Genomic DNA, 22,360 nt, shown 5'->3' on the forward strand with positions numbered 1-22,360 from the left:
AACAAGTAAGGAAAGGCAGTGAGGGCAGCCCAGGGTTCAGCGTGCATCAACGAGCGCAGTGCGAGTCATACTAAATTCAGAAAGGCAGTGGGCCCCCAGCAGCAGGACCGTTACTAAAGACTTTAGATATATGTGGAAGATTGCACTTAGAATGGATTTGGGTCATATCAGCGCGTATATGCTGGGACGAGTACTGGTTTATACTCACACAGAAAATGCTATTTTATTTTGTTTTATTAGGAACTACCTGAGTTTTAAGCTAGTTAAAACTAAAGGCTGAAGCCTGCTAACATGTCACTTGAATATTTTAAAACTTATCTCATTGGAATAAGTAATTGGACGATGCAGTAGAAGCTGTTATTTGCTGAGTACCTATTTGATGCCGTGCACTGTGCTACGTTCTTTGCATACAGATGGGTGAATAAGCAGGCGAGGGTGAAGTGCATGGTTTTATAGCCTCTCCTGCCTAATGCCTTCTAACAGTCCCTGTTAATAGGCCTTGATAGAATGATATAGGACTTGAGAATAGAATTCTATCAGCCAGCGTTCGGGAATCTTAAGTTAGAGGTTTTCATTGTAATAGTGATGTCTCATATACTCTAGTTGTCTGTATACAGAGGCACAGGTGCACACACACCCCAGTCCGAGAAGGCTCGTGGGATGCCATGAGTGGAGGGTGGACGTTACTGTGCTATTTTCAGGACTAATGAATGCAAATACTCCCTCAGAATCCTAGGTCCGTACAGATCATTTGGTGGAACGAGCCCAACCCTGCCATTGGTGAGGCTGAGGTCTCCAGGCCACTTTGTGTCCTCCCACTCCCGCCCCTAAGCACAGACCACCCCCCACCATTTCCATGTCAGCTCTGCGGGCTGAGGCTGCACCCCGGGCTTCAACCTACAGGGGAGAGAAGCTTCTTGCAGTCCACGAGGGAAAGGGGATGCTTGGGCTCCAGTCCGGAGTGCGAGTAAATCACCTTGCATCCCAGCCTTGCACGTTTCCTCCAGAGAGAGCCAGCCTCATGCTTGTCTTAGCAGGGGCGCAGTGTCAGTGCAGACTGACAGCAGCCTTCCTCCCCCGCCAGCAAGGCTCTGGCTCTGCCGCCAGTGGGAGTCATTCCCCAGCATCACATCAAGGAACGTCTGGTCTGTGCGGGTAGTCTTGGGAAGGGGAGGGGGACGCGTAGTGGCATCAGGAAAGCATGGCCCTAATTCACGTGTATGCAGTGTCTGCTGCTGGGAAGAAGGCTCTAGGGATTTGCCAGTTGTTCCTCAACATACGCATACCTAAAACCGTCCTGTGCAAAGTCCGCGCCCTGAGTTCCGTTGCCCTGGCTCAGCGTCTCTCTCTCCTTTTCAGCATGTGGCATGAACGTACATCACAGATGCCAGACAAAGGTGGCCAACCTTTGTGGCATAAACCAGAAGCTGATGGCTGAGGCACTGGCAATGATTGAGAGCACCCAGCAGGTAGGAGGGGTTTTAGGTTGAGTTCCTGCCATTTCCACTCAGCAAGGACTACTCCGGTCCTTTTGCCCTTTAAGCTGTGGGACAACCTGGAGTCTTCCTAGCACCTGTCCTGCCTCTGAGTTTCATCCGCATGCGCATATCCCCACTTCGAGATATTTATGTGTGTCATGCATCGGAACAGCATAGATCTTTGTAAGACCTTAAATTCTGTGGAATGAGCAGGGGCAGAAACAATTCATTAAAATGACTGAGGATTCATTACGAGCTTTATACCTATAGATTTGCTAGAATCATCCCGAAAATACGCACAGAACACGGAGTCCAGGGCAACTTTGGCCTTGCCGTTTACTCACACGCAGTAGCGCTGGCGTGTTGAATTTACGTATCCAAGAACAAACCCTCTTGAAGGCTTGGTGTTGCCTGTGTAAGCTCTTTTCCCATCCATTGACCTTTTATTCTTATGTGTGCCTGAATGCTGTAGACAGCATAGGAGAAACCAGTTAGCCCCCCAGAAAAGTATGAAGGAAGTGAGTGTATTCTGCATGCATAAAATACAACCTCTGCACTCTTGCAGGGCATGGGATCCTACAAGAGTGCTGAAGGAAAGCGGAATGTTGCTTATCCAATGCATTTAGGAATCTTCAACGCATCTCGTCCCCAAGGGCAGTGGGCTGAGCTGTCCCAGCAGTAGTGGGTGGGGACGTGAGTGGTCTGACTCTTGGTTTATAATCTAGGCTCGCTGCTTAAGAGATTCTGAGCACATCTTCAGAGAAGGCCCAGTTGAAATTGGTCTCCCGAGCTCCATAAAAGGTGAAGCAAAGCTGCCGTGTGTACCAGCACCTGGGAAAAAAGGTAGCTACCCTGACCCTCAGTGGAATCATTGTCAGTCATTAATCTCGGTCAACCTTAACCTGAGTCCTCTGCATTTAAATTCCCTATTTACCTGGTCTGATAGGTAAGAAGCTTCTGCTTCTTGGAAGTGAAACCAAAATGTGCCCCCGTTAGGAAACCTTTGTAAGAGTGTGGGAAGTGGGGGCAGGGAGAAGTGGGATAGGTCTGGAGTAAAGAACCGCAAATGTTTCCTTAGGATTTTAGTGTGTTACTTCCTGTTGCCGTATAAGGTTTTGCAAAATAAATCTACCATAAATCTCAGTGGTGGGGATGCCACAGGAGACCATCTTATTCTGCACCTTGGAGACTTTTTTTGGGAAATTTAAGCGTAGAAAGAGGAAGAATAGTGGGGCCTCAACATTTATCATTATGGAAATTTACCCAGCCTCCTTTCTGGAAGTAATTCATGCGAGGATAGGCCCACATGAATCTGGGAACTGAATAATTTCAGCATACGTTATAAAATGTAGGTTTTCCCAACTATCCTAAAGTATAGTATTTCTGTGAAACCTTTCTTTTAATTGAAGTATAATTAATGTACAGTATTGCTAACTTTCAGGTGTACAACATCTTGATTCAACAATTTTGTATATTACTTGATGTTCACCTGTCACCATATAATGTTACCACAATATTATTGACTATATTCCCTATGCTGTACTTTTCAGCTCTGTGACTTATTTATCTTGTAACTGGAAGATTATACCTCTTAATCCCCTTTGTTTCACCTGCTTCTCCCACCCACTTCTCCTTTGGCAACTACCAGTTCTCTATATTTAAGAATGTTTGGTTCGGTTTCGTTTTTTAGATTCCACCTATAAGTGAAATCATATGGTATTTGTCTTTCTCTGCCTGACTTGTTTCATTTACCATAATACCCTCCACATCCACTGTTGTCATAATGGCGAGATCTCATTCCTTTTTGGGGCTGAGTAATATTCCATTGTATGTACACCACATCTTCTTCGTGCGTTCATCTATGGATGGACGCTAGGATTGCTTCCGTGTGTTGGCTATTGTAAATAATGCTGCAATAAACATAGGAACAGATATGTCTTTTTGAATCAGTGTTTTCATTTTCTTTAGGTAAATACCCAGTAGTGGAAATCCCAGATCATATGGTAGTTCTATTTTTAACTTTTTGAGGAACCTCCATATTGTTTTCCGCAGTGGCTACACCTGTTTGCATTCCCACCACCAATGCAAAAGGGCTCCTTTTTCTCTACATCCTTGCCAACACTTGTTATTTCTTGTCATTTTGATACTAGCCATTCTGATACCTCATTGTGGTTTTGATTTGCATTTCCCTGATGATTGCTGATGTTCAACATCTTTTCATGTGTCCGTTGGTCATCAGTGTGTCTTCTTTGGAAAAGTGTCTGCTCAGGTCTTCCACCCGTTTTTTAATAGATTTGTGTGTGTGTGTGTGTGTGTGTGTGTGTGTGTGTGTGTGTGTGTGTAGTTATATAAGTTTTTTATATATTTTAGAATTAACTCTTACCAGATATATCTTTTGCAAACATCTTCTCCCATTCACTAGGTTGCCTTTTTGTTTTGTTTACAGTTTCCTTTGCTGTGCAGAAGTTTTTTATTTTGGTGTAGTCCCAATAGTTTATTTTTGCTTTTGTTTCCCTTGCCCAGGAGACATATCCATAAACATGTTGCTAAGACCGATGTCCAAGAGATTACTGCCTGTGTCTTCGTTTAGGAGTTTTATGGTTTCAGGTCTCACACTTAGGTCTTAATCTGCTGTGAGTTTATTTTTGTGTATGGTGTAAGAAAGAGGTGCAGTTTTGTTCTCTTGCACATAGCTGTTCAGTTTTCCTAACACCATTTGTTGAAAGGACTGTTTGAAAAAAAAAAGAAAAGACTGTTTTTTTCCCATTGTATATTCTTACCTGCTTTGTCAAATTAATTGACCATGTAGGTATGGGTTTATTTCTGGACCCTCTGTTCTGTTTCACTGATCTGTATGTCTGTTTTTGTGCAAGTACCAAACTGTTTTGATTATTATAGCTTTGTAGTGTATCTTAAAATCTGGTATTGTGATATCTCCAGCTTTGTTGTTCTTCCTCAAGACTGCTTTGGCTATTCAAGGTTATTTGTGATTCTGTACGAATTTTAATATTATTTGTCCTAGTTCTGTGGAAAATGCTGTTGGTATATTCATAGGGATTACACTGAATCTGTAGATTGCTTTGGGTAGGATGGACATTTTAACAATGTTAATTCTTCCAATCCATGAGCACAGCACATCTTTCCACTTGTTTTTGTCATCTTCAATTCCTTCAATAAATGTTTTATCGTTTTCAGAGAACAGGTTTCACCTCCTTGGTTAAGTTTATTCCTAAGTATTTTAGTCTTTTTGATGCAATTGTAAATGGGGTTGTTTTCTTAATTTCTCTTTCCACTACTTTGTTATCAGTCTATAGAAATGCACCAGATTTCTGTATACTAATTTTGCATTTCTTGTCTTTTCTTTCATTAGTTCTAATAGTTTTCTGGTGAAGTCTTTAGGGTTTTCTAAATATAATATGTCATTTGCAGATAGTGACAGTTTTATTTCTTATCAATTTGGATGGTGTTTATTCCTTTCTCTTTTCTGATGGCTGCAGCTAGGGCTTCCAGTACTGTGTGGAATTAAAGTGGCTTGAGTGGACATCCTTATCTTGTCCTGATTTCAGAGAAAAAGCTTTTAGCTCTTCATCATTGTGTATGATGTTAGCTGTGATTCGTCGGTTGTGGTCTTTATTACGTCGACGTGTTCCCTCTAAACCCACTTTGTTGAGAGTTTTTATCATGAACGATTGTCGTATTTTGTCAGCTGCCTTTTCTGCATCTGTTGAGATGACCATGTGGTTTTTCTCTCTCCTCTTGTTAATACGGTATGTCCCATTGATTGATTTGTAAATATTGAGTTACTCTTGCATCCTTGGAATAAAAGCCACTTGATTGTGGTGAATGATTTTTTTTAATGTATTTCTGAATTCAGTTTGCTAATATTTTTTGAAGCTTTTTGCACCTAAGTTAATCAGAGATCTCTTTCTTGTTCGGTAGCATCTTTGTCTGGTTTTTGGTATCAAGGTAATCCTGGCCTCATTGAATGCATTTGGAAGTTTTTCTTCTAGTATTTTTAGAATAGTTTGAGATGAATAGGCATTAACTTTTCTTTAAGTGTTTAGTAGAATTCCCCTGGAAAGCCGTCTGGTCCTGGAGTTTTGTTGGGAGTTTTTGATGACTGATTCACTTTGGTAACTAGGAATCAATCAGTCTGTTCAGATTTTGTACGTCCTCAAGATTCAGTTTTGGAATAAGTACCTAGGAATTTATCCATTTCTTCTAGGTTGTCCAATTTGATGGCATTCCATTTTTCGTAATATTTTTTTATAATCCTTTGTACATCTGTGCTGAAGGTGGTTTTTCTCCTTCATTTGATTTTGAATCTTCTTTTGTTCTTGCTGATTGTGACTAAAGCTTTATCAATTTTGTTTACCTTTCCAAAGAACCATCTCTTGGTTTCATTGATCTTTTTTATTGCTCTTTAGTCTCTATTCATTTATTTTTTTCTCTAATCTTTATTATTTCCTTCCTTCTATCTTTGGGCTTTATTTGTTTTTGTTTTTCTAGCTCCTTTAGGTGCAAGGTTAGGTGGTTTACTTGGGATTTTTCTTATTTCTTGAGGTAGCCCTGGATTGCTATAAAGTTCCCTCTTAGAACTGCTTTTGCTGTGGCCCAAAGATTTAGATCATTGACTTTTTGTTTTTATTTGTCTCCATGTATTTTCTGATTTCCTCTTTGAGTTGGTGATCCATTGTTGTTTAGGAGCATGTCCTTTAGCTCTATGTGTTCATGTTTTTTCCAGATTATTTTCTTGTAATTGATTTCCAGTGTCATACCACTGTGGCCAGAGTGGAGGCTTGATATGACTTCAGTCTCCTTAAATTTATTGACACTTTTTTGTGGCCTAACATGTGATGTGTTCGGGAGAATGTCCCGTGGGCACGTCAGAAGAACGTGTATTCTGCTGTTTGGGATGGAATGTTCTGTGTAGATCTGTTACGTGCATCTGCTCTAATATGTTGTTCAAAGCCACCATTTCCTTATTGCTCTTCTGTGTGGATATTTATCCATTGATGAACGTGGTGAATTAAAGTCCCCTACTATTATTGTATTCCTGTCCATGTCTCCCTTTACATCTGTTAATATTGGTTTTATATAATTTGGTACTCCAATGTTGGGTGCATAATATTCACAATTTTAAGTCCTCTTGTTAGATTGATTCCTTTATCATTACCTAGTGCCCTTCTTTGTCTCTTGATACAGTCTTTGTGTTAATGTCTATTTTGTCTGATATAAATGTTGCTACCCCAGCCTTGGTTTTTTGGGTTTTCTTGTTTTTTTCTTTTGCTACTGTTTGTATGGCATATGTTTTCCCAGCCTTTCATTTTCGGTCTCTGTGTGTCTTTAGGTCTGAAGTGAGTCTCTTGTAGGCAGCATGTAGATGGGTCCTGTTTTTTTATCCATTCGGCCACCCTACGACTTTTGATTGGAGCATTTAGTACATTTACCTTCAAGGTAATTATTGATAGGTGTGTACTTACAGCCATTTTGTTAATTGTTTTCTGGCTGTTTTTGTAGTTTTTTTCTATTTTCTTTTTTCTTTCTTCCATTACTCTCTTTCGTTGTGATTTGATGCCTTTCTTTAGTGTGATGCTTGGATTTCTTCCTTTTTATTTTTTGTGTTTTTTGGTTTGTGTTTGCCATTGGGTTCATATGTAACATCTTCTGTGCACAGCATCTGTATTATGTTGATGGTCACTTAAGTTCAAACACATTCTAAAAACACTAAATTCTTACTCCTCCCCACATTTTACGTATATGATGTCATAGTTTACATATTTTTATTTTGTGACTACCTTGACTAATTTTTATAGATGTAATTGATTTTACTACTTCTGTGTTCTAACCACTACTGGCTTTATAAGTAATTAATCTACTACCTTTAATATATCTTTGCTTTTACCAGTGAAATTTTTTTTCTTTCATTTTTCTTTTAATTATGGCCTTTTCTTTTCACTTAAAGAATTTCCCTTAACATTTCTTATAAAGCTGGTTTAGTGGTGATGAACTCCTTTAATTTTAGTTTGTCTGGGAAACTTGCTATCTCTCCTTCTATTCTGAATGATAACCTTGCTGGATAGACTATTCTTGGTTGCAGGTTTTCTTCTTTTAACCCTTTGAATATACCATGCCACTCTCTCTGGCCTGCAAAGTTTCTGCTGAAAAATCAGCTCATAGCCTTATGGGGTTTCCCCTTTTTGTACCTGTTTTCTCTTGCTGCTTTTAAGATCTCTCTGTCATTACTTTTTGCCATTTTCATCATTATGTGTCTTGTTGCGGACCTCCTTGGGTTCATCTTGTTTGGGGCTCTCTGTGCCTCCTGGGCTTGAATGCCTATTTTTTCCCCCAGATTAAGGAAGTTTTCAGCTATTCTTTCCTCAAATAAATGTTCTGTCCCCCTTTCTCTCTCCTCCTTCTGGGATCCCTACAATGCGAATGTTATTATGCTTGATGGTGTTGCTGAGTTCCCTGACTTATTCTTGTTTTTTATTATTCTTTTTTCTTTTCGCTGTTCCGCTTGGTTGCTTTCCATTACGCTCCCTTTCAGATTGCCGATCCGTTTTTCTGCATTCTCTAACCTCCTGTTGATTCCCTCTAGTGTATTTTTATTTCAGTTACTGTATTCTTCAGCTCTGACTGGTTCTTTTTTTATATTTTCTCTCTCTTTGATGAAGTTCTCACTGAGATCATCCACTGTTTTCTCAAGTCCGGGGTATGTCTTTATGACGACTATTTTGAATTCTTTATCAAGGAAATTACTTATCTCCATTTCATTTTGCTCTTTCACTGTGATTTTGTCTTGTTCTTTCATTTGAGATATCAGTCTCATTTTGTCTATCTGTGTTTGCTACTGTGTATTAGGTAATTCACTACATCTCCTGGTCTTGAAAGTAGTGGCCTTGATGAGAAGAAGTCTTGTGGTGTCATGAAGTGCGATGCCCTGGTCATCAGAATCAGGAGCTCTAGAGTTATCCCTGGGTGGGCTGCATGTACCCTACTGGGGAGGCTGAACCATAATTACCTTCAGTCCAGCAGGCTGCACGGACCCACTTTGCCTGCTGTGGGTGCTCAGGGCAGGGTTTCTTCCCCAAGCTGTTGAGAGGCCTGTCTGAAGCCACTGTGGGGTTGTTGGTGGACGGGGCCAGCAGTCAGCCTATCTAGAGTTAGCCTTTCTGCCACAGCTGCTGGTACCCTGAGGGGCAGGGATTGCTCCCTGCACAGCGAGCTGAGACTGAGTTGTTGGAAAGAGGGGTGCACTGGTGTGTGAAGTTATCTCCCCTACTCCCCAGATGGGGAGTCACTTCGGAATGGTACTGGTCCCTATGGGCATTTCCTGTGGGGTGTGGTGGGGCAAGAACTGCTCTGGAGAGATGTCTGCTCAAGTGGGCAGGTTGAATGGGGCAGGTCCACGGTGATGGCTGTGGCAGGGCAGGTGGTGCTAGCAAGGTAGCTGGCTCTCACAACCGGCTGGCCATCTAGGCTTGGGAAGGGGAAGAGAAACAGTGCCCACCAACAGTTTTGTTCCCAGAAAAATCCCCTGAAGATCCCTGACCCTCCAGCACACGTTCTAAGATTAATCCATAGATCTCCTTCACGTATACCCCAGGCATTTTTTTAAACTGCTGCTTCCGTGCCATCTTGGGCCAAGTTGTCATGGTGGTTCTTTACATTCTGTATCGTAGGGACTCGGCTTCCTGTCACCCTCCTGCTGTCCCCAGAGTTAAGGCTGCTGATTTTTAGAGCTCCCAATTTTAAGCCCCACTGGTTTTCAGAGCCAAATATTATTGAGATTTGTCTTCCCAGTGCAGGCCCCCATGCCAGGGGCGACAAATGATCCTCTGGCTTCTCTGTGCTTGTGGTGTCCCTCCCATTTGTGGCTAGTCTCACAGGGGTTTGTTCCCAACTGCCTCTCTACTCGTCCTAGCCTTTTAAATGTGGCTTCCTGTCTGTAATCCACTGTGGAAGGTCTGTTCTGCCAGTCCTCAGGTCATTTTCAGTGTTAGTGCCTAAATGTAGCTGTTACCTGGTTGTGCTCATGGAGTGAGGTGAGCTCAGGCTCCTCCTTCTCCGCCATCTTCCCCATGAGGCCCCGTGAAATCTTTTGTAGGCCCCAATGGCATAGAGCAAAGAAGCAATTACTGTTAATTTATATAGAACAATTTTTGAGTATTCCCAGACCCAAGAAATCACCTCAAGCTTTTCTAATAGCTTAGAACACGTGTTGCTAGAATATTCGACATCGAGCACAGATGCTCACACAGTTCAGAGCTCTGGATGCTGGATGCTGAGCTGCCGAGAGCTCAGGGGCGCTGCCTCTGCTGGATTGCTTCAAAACTAATGCTGAATAGTATTTGCACTTTTCTTTTTTCTGTAAAAGAAAATCCTCTCCAGATTTTTTTTTTCGGTTAGCAAAAACAGGTAGTCATGTAGATCTTTCATAAAAGCGAAGTGGAAAAGCGAACTTTCAGAACATGGGGGATACCTGTATTTATTTTCCTTGGACTGAGGGAGAAGATAAAAGGTAAATCTGGAGATTGAATGTGAGAGAAATGTCATTATTCCTTCCACAAAGATGAAACAAAATTATGTGATGTGATAAAGGTCCTGTTGTAAAATGGCAGTCATATCACAATATATAAATGTATCAAGTCAACGTGTCGTACACCTTAAATTAACACAATATGATGTGTCAAATATATTTCAATAAAAAAGAGAAGAAGTATTATAAGGGGGGGTGGGAGAAAGTTTCTAAAAAAGTTTTCTGCACTTCCTCTGGCATTGGGTGAGGAACGAATTGGCTGACTTGAATACAGTGAGAGATGATGCAATTCAGATCTCCATCAGTCCGCTTTCCGCTTCCTCGTCCCTCACATGCGACATCACGTGATTCCACTGTGCTCGTGAGCCATGTAAATAGCTGAGAACCATTTATCCTCAAATTTGGTGAAAATCTATGTTCCATGATTTGACATGATTTAAAGTGCTCCTTTGCTTTGCATATATGATCATTTGCTAGTTCAAATATGTTTCTTAATATGAAATTTCTCCCAGTTTGTTGGGTAGATAAGAGATAGAGTTCATGCCCCAAATGCCAGGCTCACAGGGGATCTTTCTTCCCATTTTTGTGAATGGAGCCTCAGAGTGGGAAGTGGAAGGGAAAGTGTTCTCTCCGGATAACTAGAATGGTCCTCCACTGTTTCTTGTTTACTTTTAACCACTAGCTTGCTGTTTTCAGAGCCTCAGGGAATCTCCTGGGAGTCTCCCTTGGATGAGATGGAGAAAATGTGCCATCATCCAGAACGTGAACCGAACATAGAAAGACCATCTGTACATATGAAACTAAAAATCGAGGATTTTATCTTGCACAAAATGTTGGGGAAAGGAAGTTTCGGCAAGGTACGATACTATACTATAGAATTCCACAGACCAACTTAGAGAAATTGAAAAGCAAAGCTCCTGAACTCTTGGGACCAGAATTGGTTGTGGGTGTGGAGAGAACATTCCTGGGCACTTTTTGACAGGGTAGAGAGGGGTCTGAATAAAAAGGAAACCCAGGAACTCTAGAAAGTAGTGGCCTCTGCTTCCTGGGAATCATTGTTCCCAAGCTGTTTTGCTTCAAAGATGTGCGTCCCACACAATCATGAGTTTGGTGTATTTGGACATCAAAGCAATGAGAACCTGCCTCAGCCAGTTTCTGTTTCTTACAGGTTTTTTGGTGGTCATTTCTCTTTTGCTCTCTTCTCAAACTTGAAGCGTTACTTTACTTTGAATGCAATTTTTTTTTCTCTATCAAATGTCCTCAGTCTTGTATTAGTTTGCTAGGACAAATGTAACAAAGTATCACAGATTGAGTGATTCAAACAGGAGTTTATTTTCTTACCATTCTGGAGGCTGGAAGTCTAAGACCTAAGTGTCGGTAGGGTTTTTTCTTCCGAAGTCTCTCTCTTTGGCTTGTAAGTGGCCATCTTCTCCCTGTGTCTTCACATCTCCACTCTGTGTGTATCTGTGTCCATTCTCCTCTTCTTATAAGGACACTAGTCATGCCGGATTGGAGCCCACCCTAATGAACTTATTTTAACTTGATTACCTCTGTAAAGACCCTGCCTCCAAATACAGTCACGTTGTGAGGTCCTGGGGTTTAGGACTCCAGCATGTAAATTTTTCAGAGGGGACACAATTCAGTTCATAACAAAGCTGTAGCTTGAGAGTCATGAGAAAAGTTTCACGGGGAAAGTCCCTCGTCTAGATCCTTCCTGCCGCACACTCAAGTTATGGGCTGTCTCTGTCAGTCACAAAGGACAAGAGGAAAAGGAGGGAGATGAAACAATTTAACGAGCAAGTATCAGTGATGGAAAAAAATTTTCAAGCTAATGAATGTAGAGAGGGATGCCGTGGAACATGAGCCTTGAGATTATTCTAGATATTAAGGATATCTACTATATTAATGCCACTCTCAGTTGTTTTATTCTTGGATGAAACTCCTAGAAAATTTTAGCCAGAGACTGCTATTCTGTAAATTAGTGCATCCAAAGCTAGCATTATGCTCCACACCTGCTCACCGGACTTTGGCTGGAAACTCACCCGGTTTATTTAATAATAAACTAGAATGCAACCGAGCATCACCACAGCTGAATGACATCGTGCTACAAAATGGGTTTGGATTTAAACACCAGTGCATTGCTTTTGGCAAACTCTGTTCTGCCCTGCCAACTAGCTGATATCCATTAATTCTTTTAGTTCATTTCCACAATAATATGAAACACAGCAGGCTCATTTGGTGTTAATCTGTTAATAGGCAATTTTATAGCTAGTCTTCATTATAATTTAGCCTCAATTAATGTGCAATTATATAACCTGTTACCAAAAATTGAAAGCCCATTATAGAGATGGAAATTGCCTTTTCAGCTTCTTAGTTTATGGCTGGTTTGGGGATGTTTTATTGAAAGAAACAATTACCAAAAGAGCACTTTTAATTGTTAATGAAATGTTTATCTTTCTTTGTTCCCATGTGGGTTTCTATATTTGAACAAGGTTAAGAAGAAAGACATTATGTTAAACCTACAAGCCTTAGTAAAATATCCCAAGGGACAACTGAGAGCCTCAGGCATCCCCTGTTCTTTGTCCAAAGCAGTATGCCCCTTGCTATCAGGACCCTGAGTCCCTACAGACTGAGAAGACTGAACCATGGGACCCAAAGAGAGGAGGACAAAGCACCAAAGCAAAATGGGATGGACATATTTCCCTTTCTTACAACACTGGGAATACTCCAAAGCTGCTTTTTCTTCTTTCTTTTGGCTCTAGATAGGACATAGGATCTCACCAAAATGGTAGCCTCTGTATTCTTATTCTCAATTTACTTTGAGGTCCAGAAAAAAAAAATAGCATTGTTTTGTGGGGATATGCACATCATCCATTTACCTGCATTCTCATATAAGTTCTATGCCCTCTATCAAGCCAGCCACCCCAAAGCCGTATGTCTGTGCCATATTATTTTAAATACGGACACACGCATTTTCAGTACTGGTTTGGTGTCATTGACTTTGACATTCCCTAAAAGTCAAGAAACAAATGACGAGTATTCTTAATAACTGTCATTTAGAGAGCATTTTGGAGTTTCCAAATCACTTTCCCACGTGGTATTCATTTGATTTTCACAATGGTCCTGCAAGTTGGAGAATGTCATGCCAATTCTCTCTTTTACACATTGGGAAACTGAAGCCCAGAGAGGTTAATTGGTTTGCCCACATTCCCACAGCTAGTAAAGCTCTGTGAAGAGAGACCCAAGCTGGAGTTTTCTGTGTCCAAATGCCGTGTCCTCACAACTGCCAGTCGTCTGTTGCTGCATCATTTGCAAAAGCAAAAGTTGTAGAAACTCTCCATTATATGCCATCTGGTGTCCTTTCATATAAGATTCACGAAATCAAGTAGAAAAAGTAAATTTGGAATTAGATTTTTTTTTTTCTGCTGAGTAGCTCCATGAATTTGAGCAAGTGAAGTTACTCTTTATTTTATTTTTTTGGGTGCTTTTTTAAAAAAATTTTTCATGCATATTCTTTATTTTTTATTTTTTTTATAATTTTTATTTTGTTATATTAGCCATCATACAGTTCATCCCTAGTTTTTGATGTAAAGTTCCATGATTCATTAGTTGCGTATAACACTCAGTGCACCATGCAATACGTGCCCTCCTTACTACCCATCACCAGTCTATCCCAGTCCCCCACTCCCCTCCCCTCTGAGGCCCTCAGTTTGTTTCCCAGAGTTACTCTTTAAACCCAGTTTTTGTTGTTGTTGTTGTTGTTTTATTGCTGTCTGTCTTGCGGAGAGTTCTGAGCTAGGAATTAGCACATATAAAGTATAGCAGAGTATGTGACACATAGTGGTCCTAAATATGTCATTAGCATCTATGCCATCGGATGAAATGGTGCACACTCGTTAAGCATATAAAGAAACCTCTATTCCCCTATATTCTTTTTTCACCTTGAAAAACCGGGTAAAACTCAGAACTAAGTTTTATGCTCATGTGCACTGATGTTTCAAGTGTGATCCAATTCTCCTCTCTGCTACTCGCTCTTGCTCCCTTCGGTACGCATTTGGTCTCTGGGAATTTATATTAAACCTTTACTCGGGTCCCAGGGCAGACGGGTCATACTTTTTAAACAGAAGTTTTCAGGGACTGAGAATAACCCATCTAATTGTACAGTAGTTTTGTGGAACCCTTCGAAAGGTACAAAACGAGCATAAAACTACTAGGTAATATCTGAAAATCAGTGCAGTGCTCTATTTTGTCTCTATAGAGGGGATAGAGGGGGATTGGAGAAGAAATCCTCTTTTCTCACCCAACACAGATCTCTCTCAGGACTTTGTCTCTTCTTTAATGAGTGTGAGATCAAATTCTAAAATAAAGTTTCTTCTTACTCTTCCTTCTAGGTCTTCCTAGCAGAGTTCAAGAAAACCAATCAATTTTTCGCCATAAAAGCCTTAAAGAAAGACGTGGTTTTGATGGACGATGATGTCGAGTGCACGATGGTGGAGAAGAGAGTTCTCTCCTTGGCCTGGGAGCATCCCTTCTTAACACACATGTTCTGTACGTTCCAGACCAAGGTAAGCCTTCTGCTTGGACAACCAAGGAGCATGAACGCTTTCTTCTGTTGTTCTGTTTCAAGCCTGCACTAGAATGTTCTATCTTAATGTCAATACGAGTGACAGGGGGCCTCTGAGCTGCCCCAGTCACAGAAGTGTTTGGGAACTGTGCGAATCAGTCAGAAAATGTAGACGGCAACTAGGCCTTCCATCACGACTTGCCCAGCTCCCAGGAGATTCTCAACAAATGTTTAATGAAAGAATAAATGCATAAATATACTTAGATAAAAGAAAGAGAAACCAGATGATTTTTTTTTTTAAAAAGCACTTAGTAATCATATATAGTATCCAAAGCACCATGGAGGATACGGAAATATATAATAATAGTGACTTACATCAGGAATGTCGTGCAATAATACGAAAGGGGCAGGAGTGATCCTTCTAACAGCGGTGACACTAAATCGCTGAATGCAGACTCTTCGTCCCAGAGCTGAGAGAAACTAGAAATTGGAGTAGAAGTAGGTGGGAAGGGTCTTGGGCAGGGGAGGTGTGCGTGGCTCGCAGAGAAAGCAGGAAGGAATGACGGGATAATAAGCTATTTAAGAGAAGGTAGGCTCAATTTTCTGCAGCAAGAAAGAGTTTGAAATTTCTGATAATGAGTCAGAGAGATTTCCTCCCAGAAGTTTCCTCCTAGAGATCATAAATATCTGTCGCTACGTTACCAGAAGGCGAAGCGAGGAGCTCTGTCAGGTGCTTATAGTCTGCGTTCCGAATTGTCTGTGTATCCTGGGGTGCGTGATCTCACCACTTCTCTTGAAATATTGTGAGGCTTGTATCAAACTGCTAAATACACTTAATACCAGTTCTCGAGGAGCGTGATGTGGTCAAGCTTCCTCTGGTACTTTCTCCCTGTTGTTTGTGTATACACACAGATTATCTATCTATCTATCTATTTATATCTATATCTATATCTATATATACATACACACGTACGTATATAAATACATATATATGTGTATATATACAAATTTATATATTATACATAAATATATATATTTATATATATGCAAATATATATTATACATGAACAAATATATCTATTTGTATGTATACATTGTATGTATTTGTATGTATACATTTGTATATATAGTATACATACATATTTGTATGTATACAAATATTTATATTTGTATATGTGTAATAAGTTTGTGTAATTGTATACATATATATTTGTGTGTATATTTTGTATATATATATATTGTGTGTGTATATATATATATTTTTTTTGCATGTAATTGTTTTTATATCTTATGGGAAAAGCTCCTATGAATCCTGGTTTGTAGAATATATATTCCCTTCTCATACTTGTCTATCAGAGCCTCAGGCAGTGTTTGCTACTTTTCTTCTCACAGGAGATGCTCTTAAGATTCCATGCAACTATAATGTTTTAGCGAAACCAGAGATGGAAATGCACGAGGAAAAGTGGCAGAGAATATGTACCTTAATGTAGAAAGTGACCGGCTCATTTAGTCCTTTTAGAAATAAGGGCTATATACAATGGAATATTACTCAGCAATCAGAAAGAATGAGTTCTCAACATTTGCTACAACATGGACGGCACTGGAGGAAATAATGCTTAGTGAAATAAGTCAAGCAGAGAAAGACAACTATCATATGATTTCTCTCATCTATGGAACATAAGAACTAGAATGATCAGTAGGGGAAGAAAGGGATAAAGAAAGGGGGGGTAATCAGAAGGGGGAATGAAACATGAGAGACTATGGACTATGAGAAACAAACTGAGGGCTACAGAGGGGAGGGGGGTGGGGGAATGGGATAGACCGGTGATGGGTAGTAAGGAGGGCACATATTGCATGGTGCACTGGGTGTTATACACAACTAATGAATCATCGAGCCTTACATCGAAAACCGGGGATGTACTGTATGGTGACTAACATAATATAATAAAAAATCATTATTAATAAAAAAAAAAAAAAGAAAGAAATAAGGGTTGGGGGGGTGGATCTTGCATTTTACTTTCTCAAGGACACTGAGTTGTTTTGGAGATGTCCTGACTCATTCAGATCTTGCATGTCAAACAGAATAACCAGTAAATACCATTAAATACCACTGGTGAGTGTAAAAAGCAACAATTGTAATGAATGATGATTTGCTGTGGGAACATTTTGGAAGTTGCCTTTCTTCAGGGAATGACATTTACCTTTGCACACAAGCGAAGATCTTAGATAACATAAATGAACTATTTACTTTTCTGGGGAATTGTTATTTTTAGGAAAAGTTATTCATTGGCTTTGTACCTCCAAAGAGCCCAGCTGTTGAATGCCAGGTCATTCAGGAGATTGTGAAGAACAGTTATTCACCTGTTGGTTATTATTATTATTGTTGGAGTGTAATTGACATACAATATTCTGTTGGTTTCAAGTGTACATCATAGCGATTCAGTATTCTTATACATTACAACATGATCTCATAAGTGTAGTTACCATCTGTCACCATAGTTATTACAATACTATTAACTATATTTTCTATGCTAAATATTATATCTTGTGACTGACTTATCTTATAACTGAAAGTTTGTATCTCTTCATACCCGTCACCTATTTCACTCACCCCGCCAGTCCCTCCCCACATAGGTGACTCACAGTTTGTTTCCTGTATCTATAAGTCAGTTTCTTTTTTTTTATAATAATATTTTTTTATTATGTTAGTCACCATACATCCCTGGTTTTTGATGTAAAGTTCGATGATTCATTACTTGCGTATAACACCCAGTGCACCATGCAATACGTGCCCTCCTTACTACCCATCACCGGTCTATCCCATTCCCCCACCCCCTCCCCTCTGTAGCCCTCAGTTTGTTTCTCAGAGTCCATAGTATCTCATGCTTCATTCCCCCTTCTGATTACCCCCCTTTCTTTATCCCTTTCTTCTCCTACCGATCCTCCTACTTATGTTCCATAGATGAGTGAAACCATATGATAATTGTCTTTCTCTGCTTGTATAAGTCAGTTTCTGTTTTGTTTTGATTGTTTTAGTAGATTCTACATATAAGTAGATCATACAGTATTTGTCTTTCTCCATCTGACTTATTTCACTTAGCATAATACCCTCTAGTTTGATCCATGTCGCCACAGATAGCAACATTTCATGTTTTTACAGCTGAGCGATGTTCTATTGTACGTGTGTGTGTGTGTGTATATACACACACACACAGACACACACACACCTCTCACATATTCTGTATCCATTCATCTATTGATGGAAATTTAGGTGGCTTCCATATATTGGTTATTGTAAATAATGCTGTAATGAATATAAGGGTGCATATGTTTCTTCAAATTGGTGTTTTTGTTTTCTTTGGATAAATATCCAGCAGTGGAATTGCTGGATCATACAGTAGTTGAATTTTTAAATTTTTGAGGAACTTTCATACTGTTTTCCACAGTGGCTGCACCAGTTTGCATTCCCACCAACAGTGTGTGAGGGTTCCCTTTTCTCCACATCCTCGCCAATACTTGTGATGTTCTGTCTTTTTGATAATAGCCAATCTGACAAGTGGGAGGGGATTTTGATTTGTAATTTTGATATGCGTTTCCCTGATAATTAGTGATGTGAGAATCTTTTCACATACGTATTAGCCATCTGTATGTCTTCTTTGGGAAAATGTTTATTCAAGTCCTTTGCCCGTTTTTTTAATCCAGTTGTTTGGGTTTTTTTTTAAATAATAAATTGTGTAAGTTCTTTATCTATTTTGCATACAACACCTTATTAGATGTATAATTTGCAAATATCTTCTTCCATTCAGTAGGTTCTGTTTCATTTTGTTGACGGTGTCCTTCACGATGCAAAATCTTTGTAGTTTGATGTAAACTCATTTGTTTACTTTAGCTTTTGTTGCCCTTGCCTGAGGATACTGGTCCAAAAAAATATTACTAAGATAGATGTCAAAGAGTTACTGCCTGTGTCCTCTCGTAAGAGTTTTATGATTGCAGGTCTTACGTTCAAGTCTTTAATTCATTTTGAATTTATTTTTCTATATAGTGTAAGATGGTGGCCCAGTTTTCCCAATACCATTTATTGAAGGCACTGTCTTTTCACTCATACATTTTTGCTTCATTTGCCATAGATTAATTGACCATAGGTGTGTGGATTGATACCTGGGATCTCTGTTCTGTTCTATTGATCTATGTATCTGTTTTTTTGGCCAGTATCATACTGTTTTGATTACTATAGCTTTGTAATATAGTTCGAAATTTGGGCTTGTGATACCTCCAGCTTTGTTTTTCTTTATCAAGATTGTTTTGGATATTCAGGGTCTTTCGTGGTTCCATATAAATTTTAGAATTCTTCGTTCTAGTTCTGTGAAAAAAAATTGGTATTTTGATTGGGGTTGTATTGATTCTGTAGATACCTTTAGGTAGTACGGACATTTTACTAATATTAATTCTTCCAACCCATGAGCACAGTATATCTTCAATTTGTGTTGTCTTCAGTTTCTTTCAGCAGTGTCTTATAGTCTTCTGAGTACAAGTTTTTTACTTCCTCAATAAAATTTATTCCTAGTATTTTATTCTTTTTGATGCATTGTAAATTGGATTGCTTTCTTAATTTCTTTCTGATAGTTCATTATTAGTGTATAGTAACCAATGCAACCAATTTCTGTATGTTAATTTTGTATCTTGTGACTTTATTGAATTCATTAATTAGATCTAGGTGTTTTTTGGTGGAGTCTTTAGAGTTTTGTGTATAGAGTATCTCATCTGCAAATAATGACAGTTTTACTCTTTTCCAATTTAGATGCCTTTTTTTTTTTCTCGCCTTATTGCTCTGGCTACAAGTTCCAATACTGTGATGGATAAAAAAGAAGTGAAAATGGGCATCTTTGTCTTGTTCCTGATCTTAAAGGAAAAGTTTACAGCTTTTTACTATTGAGTATGATGTTAGCTGTGAGTTTGTCATATATGGTCTGTTATTATGTTGAGGTATCTTACTTTCATAGCCACTTTGTTGGTAAGTTTTATCCTAAAGGGATGTTGAGTTTTGTCAAATACTTTATCTGCGTCTATTGAGATAATCATGTGATTTTTATCCTTTGTTTTGTTAATGTGGTGTATCACATTGATTTATGGATGTTGAACTTGCATCCCTGTAATAAATCCCAGTTGAGAGTGGTGAGTGATCTTTTTAATGTGTTATTGAATTCAGTTTGCTAAAATCTTGTTGAGGATTTTTTAATCTATATTCATCAGGGATATTGGTCTGTAATTTTCTTTTTTGTGTGTAGTGACTTTGGTTTGGTTTCAGGGTAATGTTGGTGTTGTAAAATGAACTATTCCTTCCTCTTCAATTTTCTGAATGATTTGAGAAGGATAGGTACTAACTCTTCTTTAATGTTTGGTAGAATTCACCAGTGAAGCCACCTGGTCCTGTACTGGTATTTTGGGGGAGTTTTTAAATTATTGATTCATCATTAAAATTGGTCTATTTAAATTTTCTGTATCTTCATGAATCAATCTCAGAATGTTGTATGTTTCTAGGAATTTATCCATTTCTTCTAGGTTTTTCAATTTGTTGGTGTATAATTCTTCACAGTACACTCTTATGATCCTTTGTATTTTTGTGGTCAGTTGTAACTTCTCTCATTTCTGATTTTATTTTGGTACCTCTCCTTTTTCTTGATGAGTCTGGCCAGAGATTTATCAATTTTGTTTATCTTTTCAAAGAACCAGATTTTAGCTTCTTTAACCTTTTTCTTTAAGATTGATTGATTGATCGATTGATTGAGAGACAGAGCATGAGAGGGAAGAGGGGCAGAGGGAAAGGAGAAGCAGGCTCCCTCCCAAGCCTGACAGGGGCTTGATCCCAGGACCCTGAGACTGTGACCTGAGCCGAAGGCAGATGCTTAACCAACTGAGATACCCAGGTACCCCAGTTTCTTTAATTTTGTCTATAGTTTTTTTAGCCTGTATTCCATTTATTTCCATTATGATCTTTATTATTTCCTTCCTTCTACTAACTCTATGTTCTGCTTTTTTTCTAGTTCCTTTATTTGTGAAGTTATATTGTTTATTTCAGAATTTTGTTTGTTTCTTAAGGTGGACGTGTATTGCTGCAAATTTACTCTTAGAACTTCTTTGGGGGAGAGTCCCATAGATTTTGGGAAGTTGTGTCTCCATTTTCATTTGTTTCCAGGTATTTTTAAATTTCCCCTTTTATTTCTTTGTTGACCCATCGATTGTTTAGTAACATGTTGTTTAGTCTCCATGTTTGTGTGTCTTCCACTTTTCTTCCGTAATTGCTTTCTAGTTTCATGCTGTTGTGGTGGAAAAGATACTTGATATAATTTCATTGTTCTTGAATTTGTTGAGGCTTCTTTTGTGGCCTAACATATGATTTATTCTGTAGAATTTTCCAAGTGCACTTGAAGAGTGTTGTTTTGGATTAGATTTTCTGTACTCTCAATTAAGTCCATCTGGTCTAATGTGTCAGTGTTTTCTTACTGCTTTTCTGTCTGGATGATGTCTCCATTGATATAGGTGGTGTATTAAAATCCCCTACTCTTCCTGTATTGTTATCAATTGTACTGCTATCAATTTCTCCCTTAGGTTTGTTAATATTTGCTTATTACATATAGGTGCTTCTATGTTGGATATATAAATATTTATGAATATTATATCTTCTTCTTGGACTGATTCCTTGATTATTATTGTGTGTGTGTGTGTGTGCGTGCTTTCTAACAAACTTTGTTTAATGTCTATTCTGTCTGATAGTATTGCTCCATCCCTTCACTTTCAATCTGTATGTCTTTAGATCTGAAGTGAGTTTCTTGTAGGCAGCACATAGGTGGGTCTTATTTTTTTTTATCCATTCAGCTATCCTATGTCTATTGATTAGAGCACTTAGTCCATTTACATTTAAATTAATTATTGATGGGTATGGACTTCTATCTTGTTGATTGGTTTCTGATTGCTTTTGCAGTTCTTTTTTTCTCTCTTCTTTTGGTATCTTCCCTTGTGGTCTGATGGTTTTCTTTAGTGTTATATATGGGTTCCTTTCTCTTTACTTTGTGCATGTCTGTTCTAGGTTTTTGGTTTCTCAGTACCGTGTGTGTGTGTGTGTGTGTGTGTGTGTGTGTGTGTATACACACACTATCAGCCTGTATGTGTATGTATACACTATCAGTGTATGTGTGTGTCCATGTACTTGAAGCTGATAGTTGCTTAGGTTTGTACACATTCTGAAAATACAACATCCCCCCATCTTGTTTTTGATGTCATATTTTATACCTTTATTTTGTAGTTATAATTGATTTTACTATTTTGCCTGATGAACTTTTTTTTTTCCTTTTTTTTATAATAATATTTTTTTATTATATTATGTTAGTCACCATACAGTACATCCCTGGTTTTTGATGTAAAGTTCAATGATCAACTTTCATACTAGTTTTTAAATGGCTGACCCACGGCCCTTAGTATATAATTGCTTTGCCAGTAAGATTTATTCTTTAATACATTTTCTTCTTTTCAATTTTTAAAAATTTTAATTGAAGTATATTTGATGTATATATTATATTAGATTCAAGTGTACAACATAGTGATTTGGCAATTATATACATTATGAAATGCTTACAATGATAAGTGTACTTAGCATCTGTCACCATACAAAGGTATTACGATATTATTAACTGTATTCCTTACACTGAACTTTTCATCCCTGTGAGTTATTTTATAACTGGAAATTTGTCCTTCTTAATCTCTTTCACCTATTTTGTCCAT

General features: G+C 38.8%; 1 protein-coding gene across 4 annotated transcripts in view; it reads left to right on the forward strand.

The window, feature by feature from the left end:
* The window catches only part of PRKCQ (protein kinase C theta), a 168,647-nt gene that overhangs the window by 74,250 nt on the left and 72,037 nt on the right, over positions 1 to 22,360 (forward strand). For all 4 annotated transcript variants that reach the window (XM_087857744.1, XM_087857743.1, XM_045812956.2 and 1 more), the window contains exons 9-12: positions 1,360 to 1,469; positions 2,204 to 2,321; positions 10,717 to 10,877; positions 14,412 to 14,585. In XM_087857744.1, the coding sequence (XP_087713870.1) occupies positions 1,360 to 1,469; positions 2,204 to 2,321; positions 10,717 to 10,877; positions 14,412 to 14,585 (563 nt within the window). The remainder of the gene's footprint in view (positions 1 to 1,359; positions 1,470 to 2,203; positions 2,322 to 10,716; positions 10,878 to 14,411; positions 14,586 to 22,360) is intronic.

The sequence above is a fragment of the Ursus americanus genome, chromosome 31, assembly GCF_024610735.1.
Source record: "Ursus americanus isolate L20-20 chromosome 31, mUrsAme1.1.p, whole genome shotgun sequence".
Taxonomy (NCBI): domain Eukaryota; kingdom Metazoa; phylum Chordata; class Mammalia; order Carnivora; family Ursidae; genus Ursus; species Ursus americanus.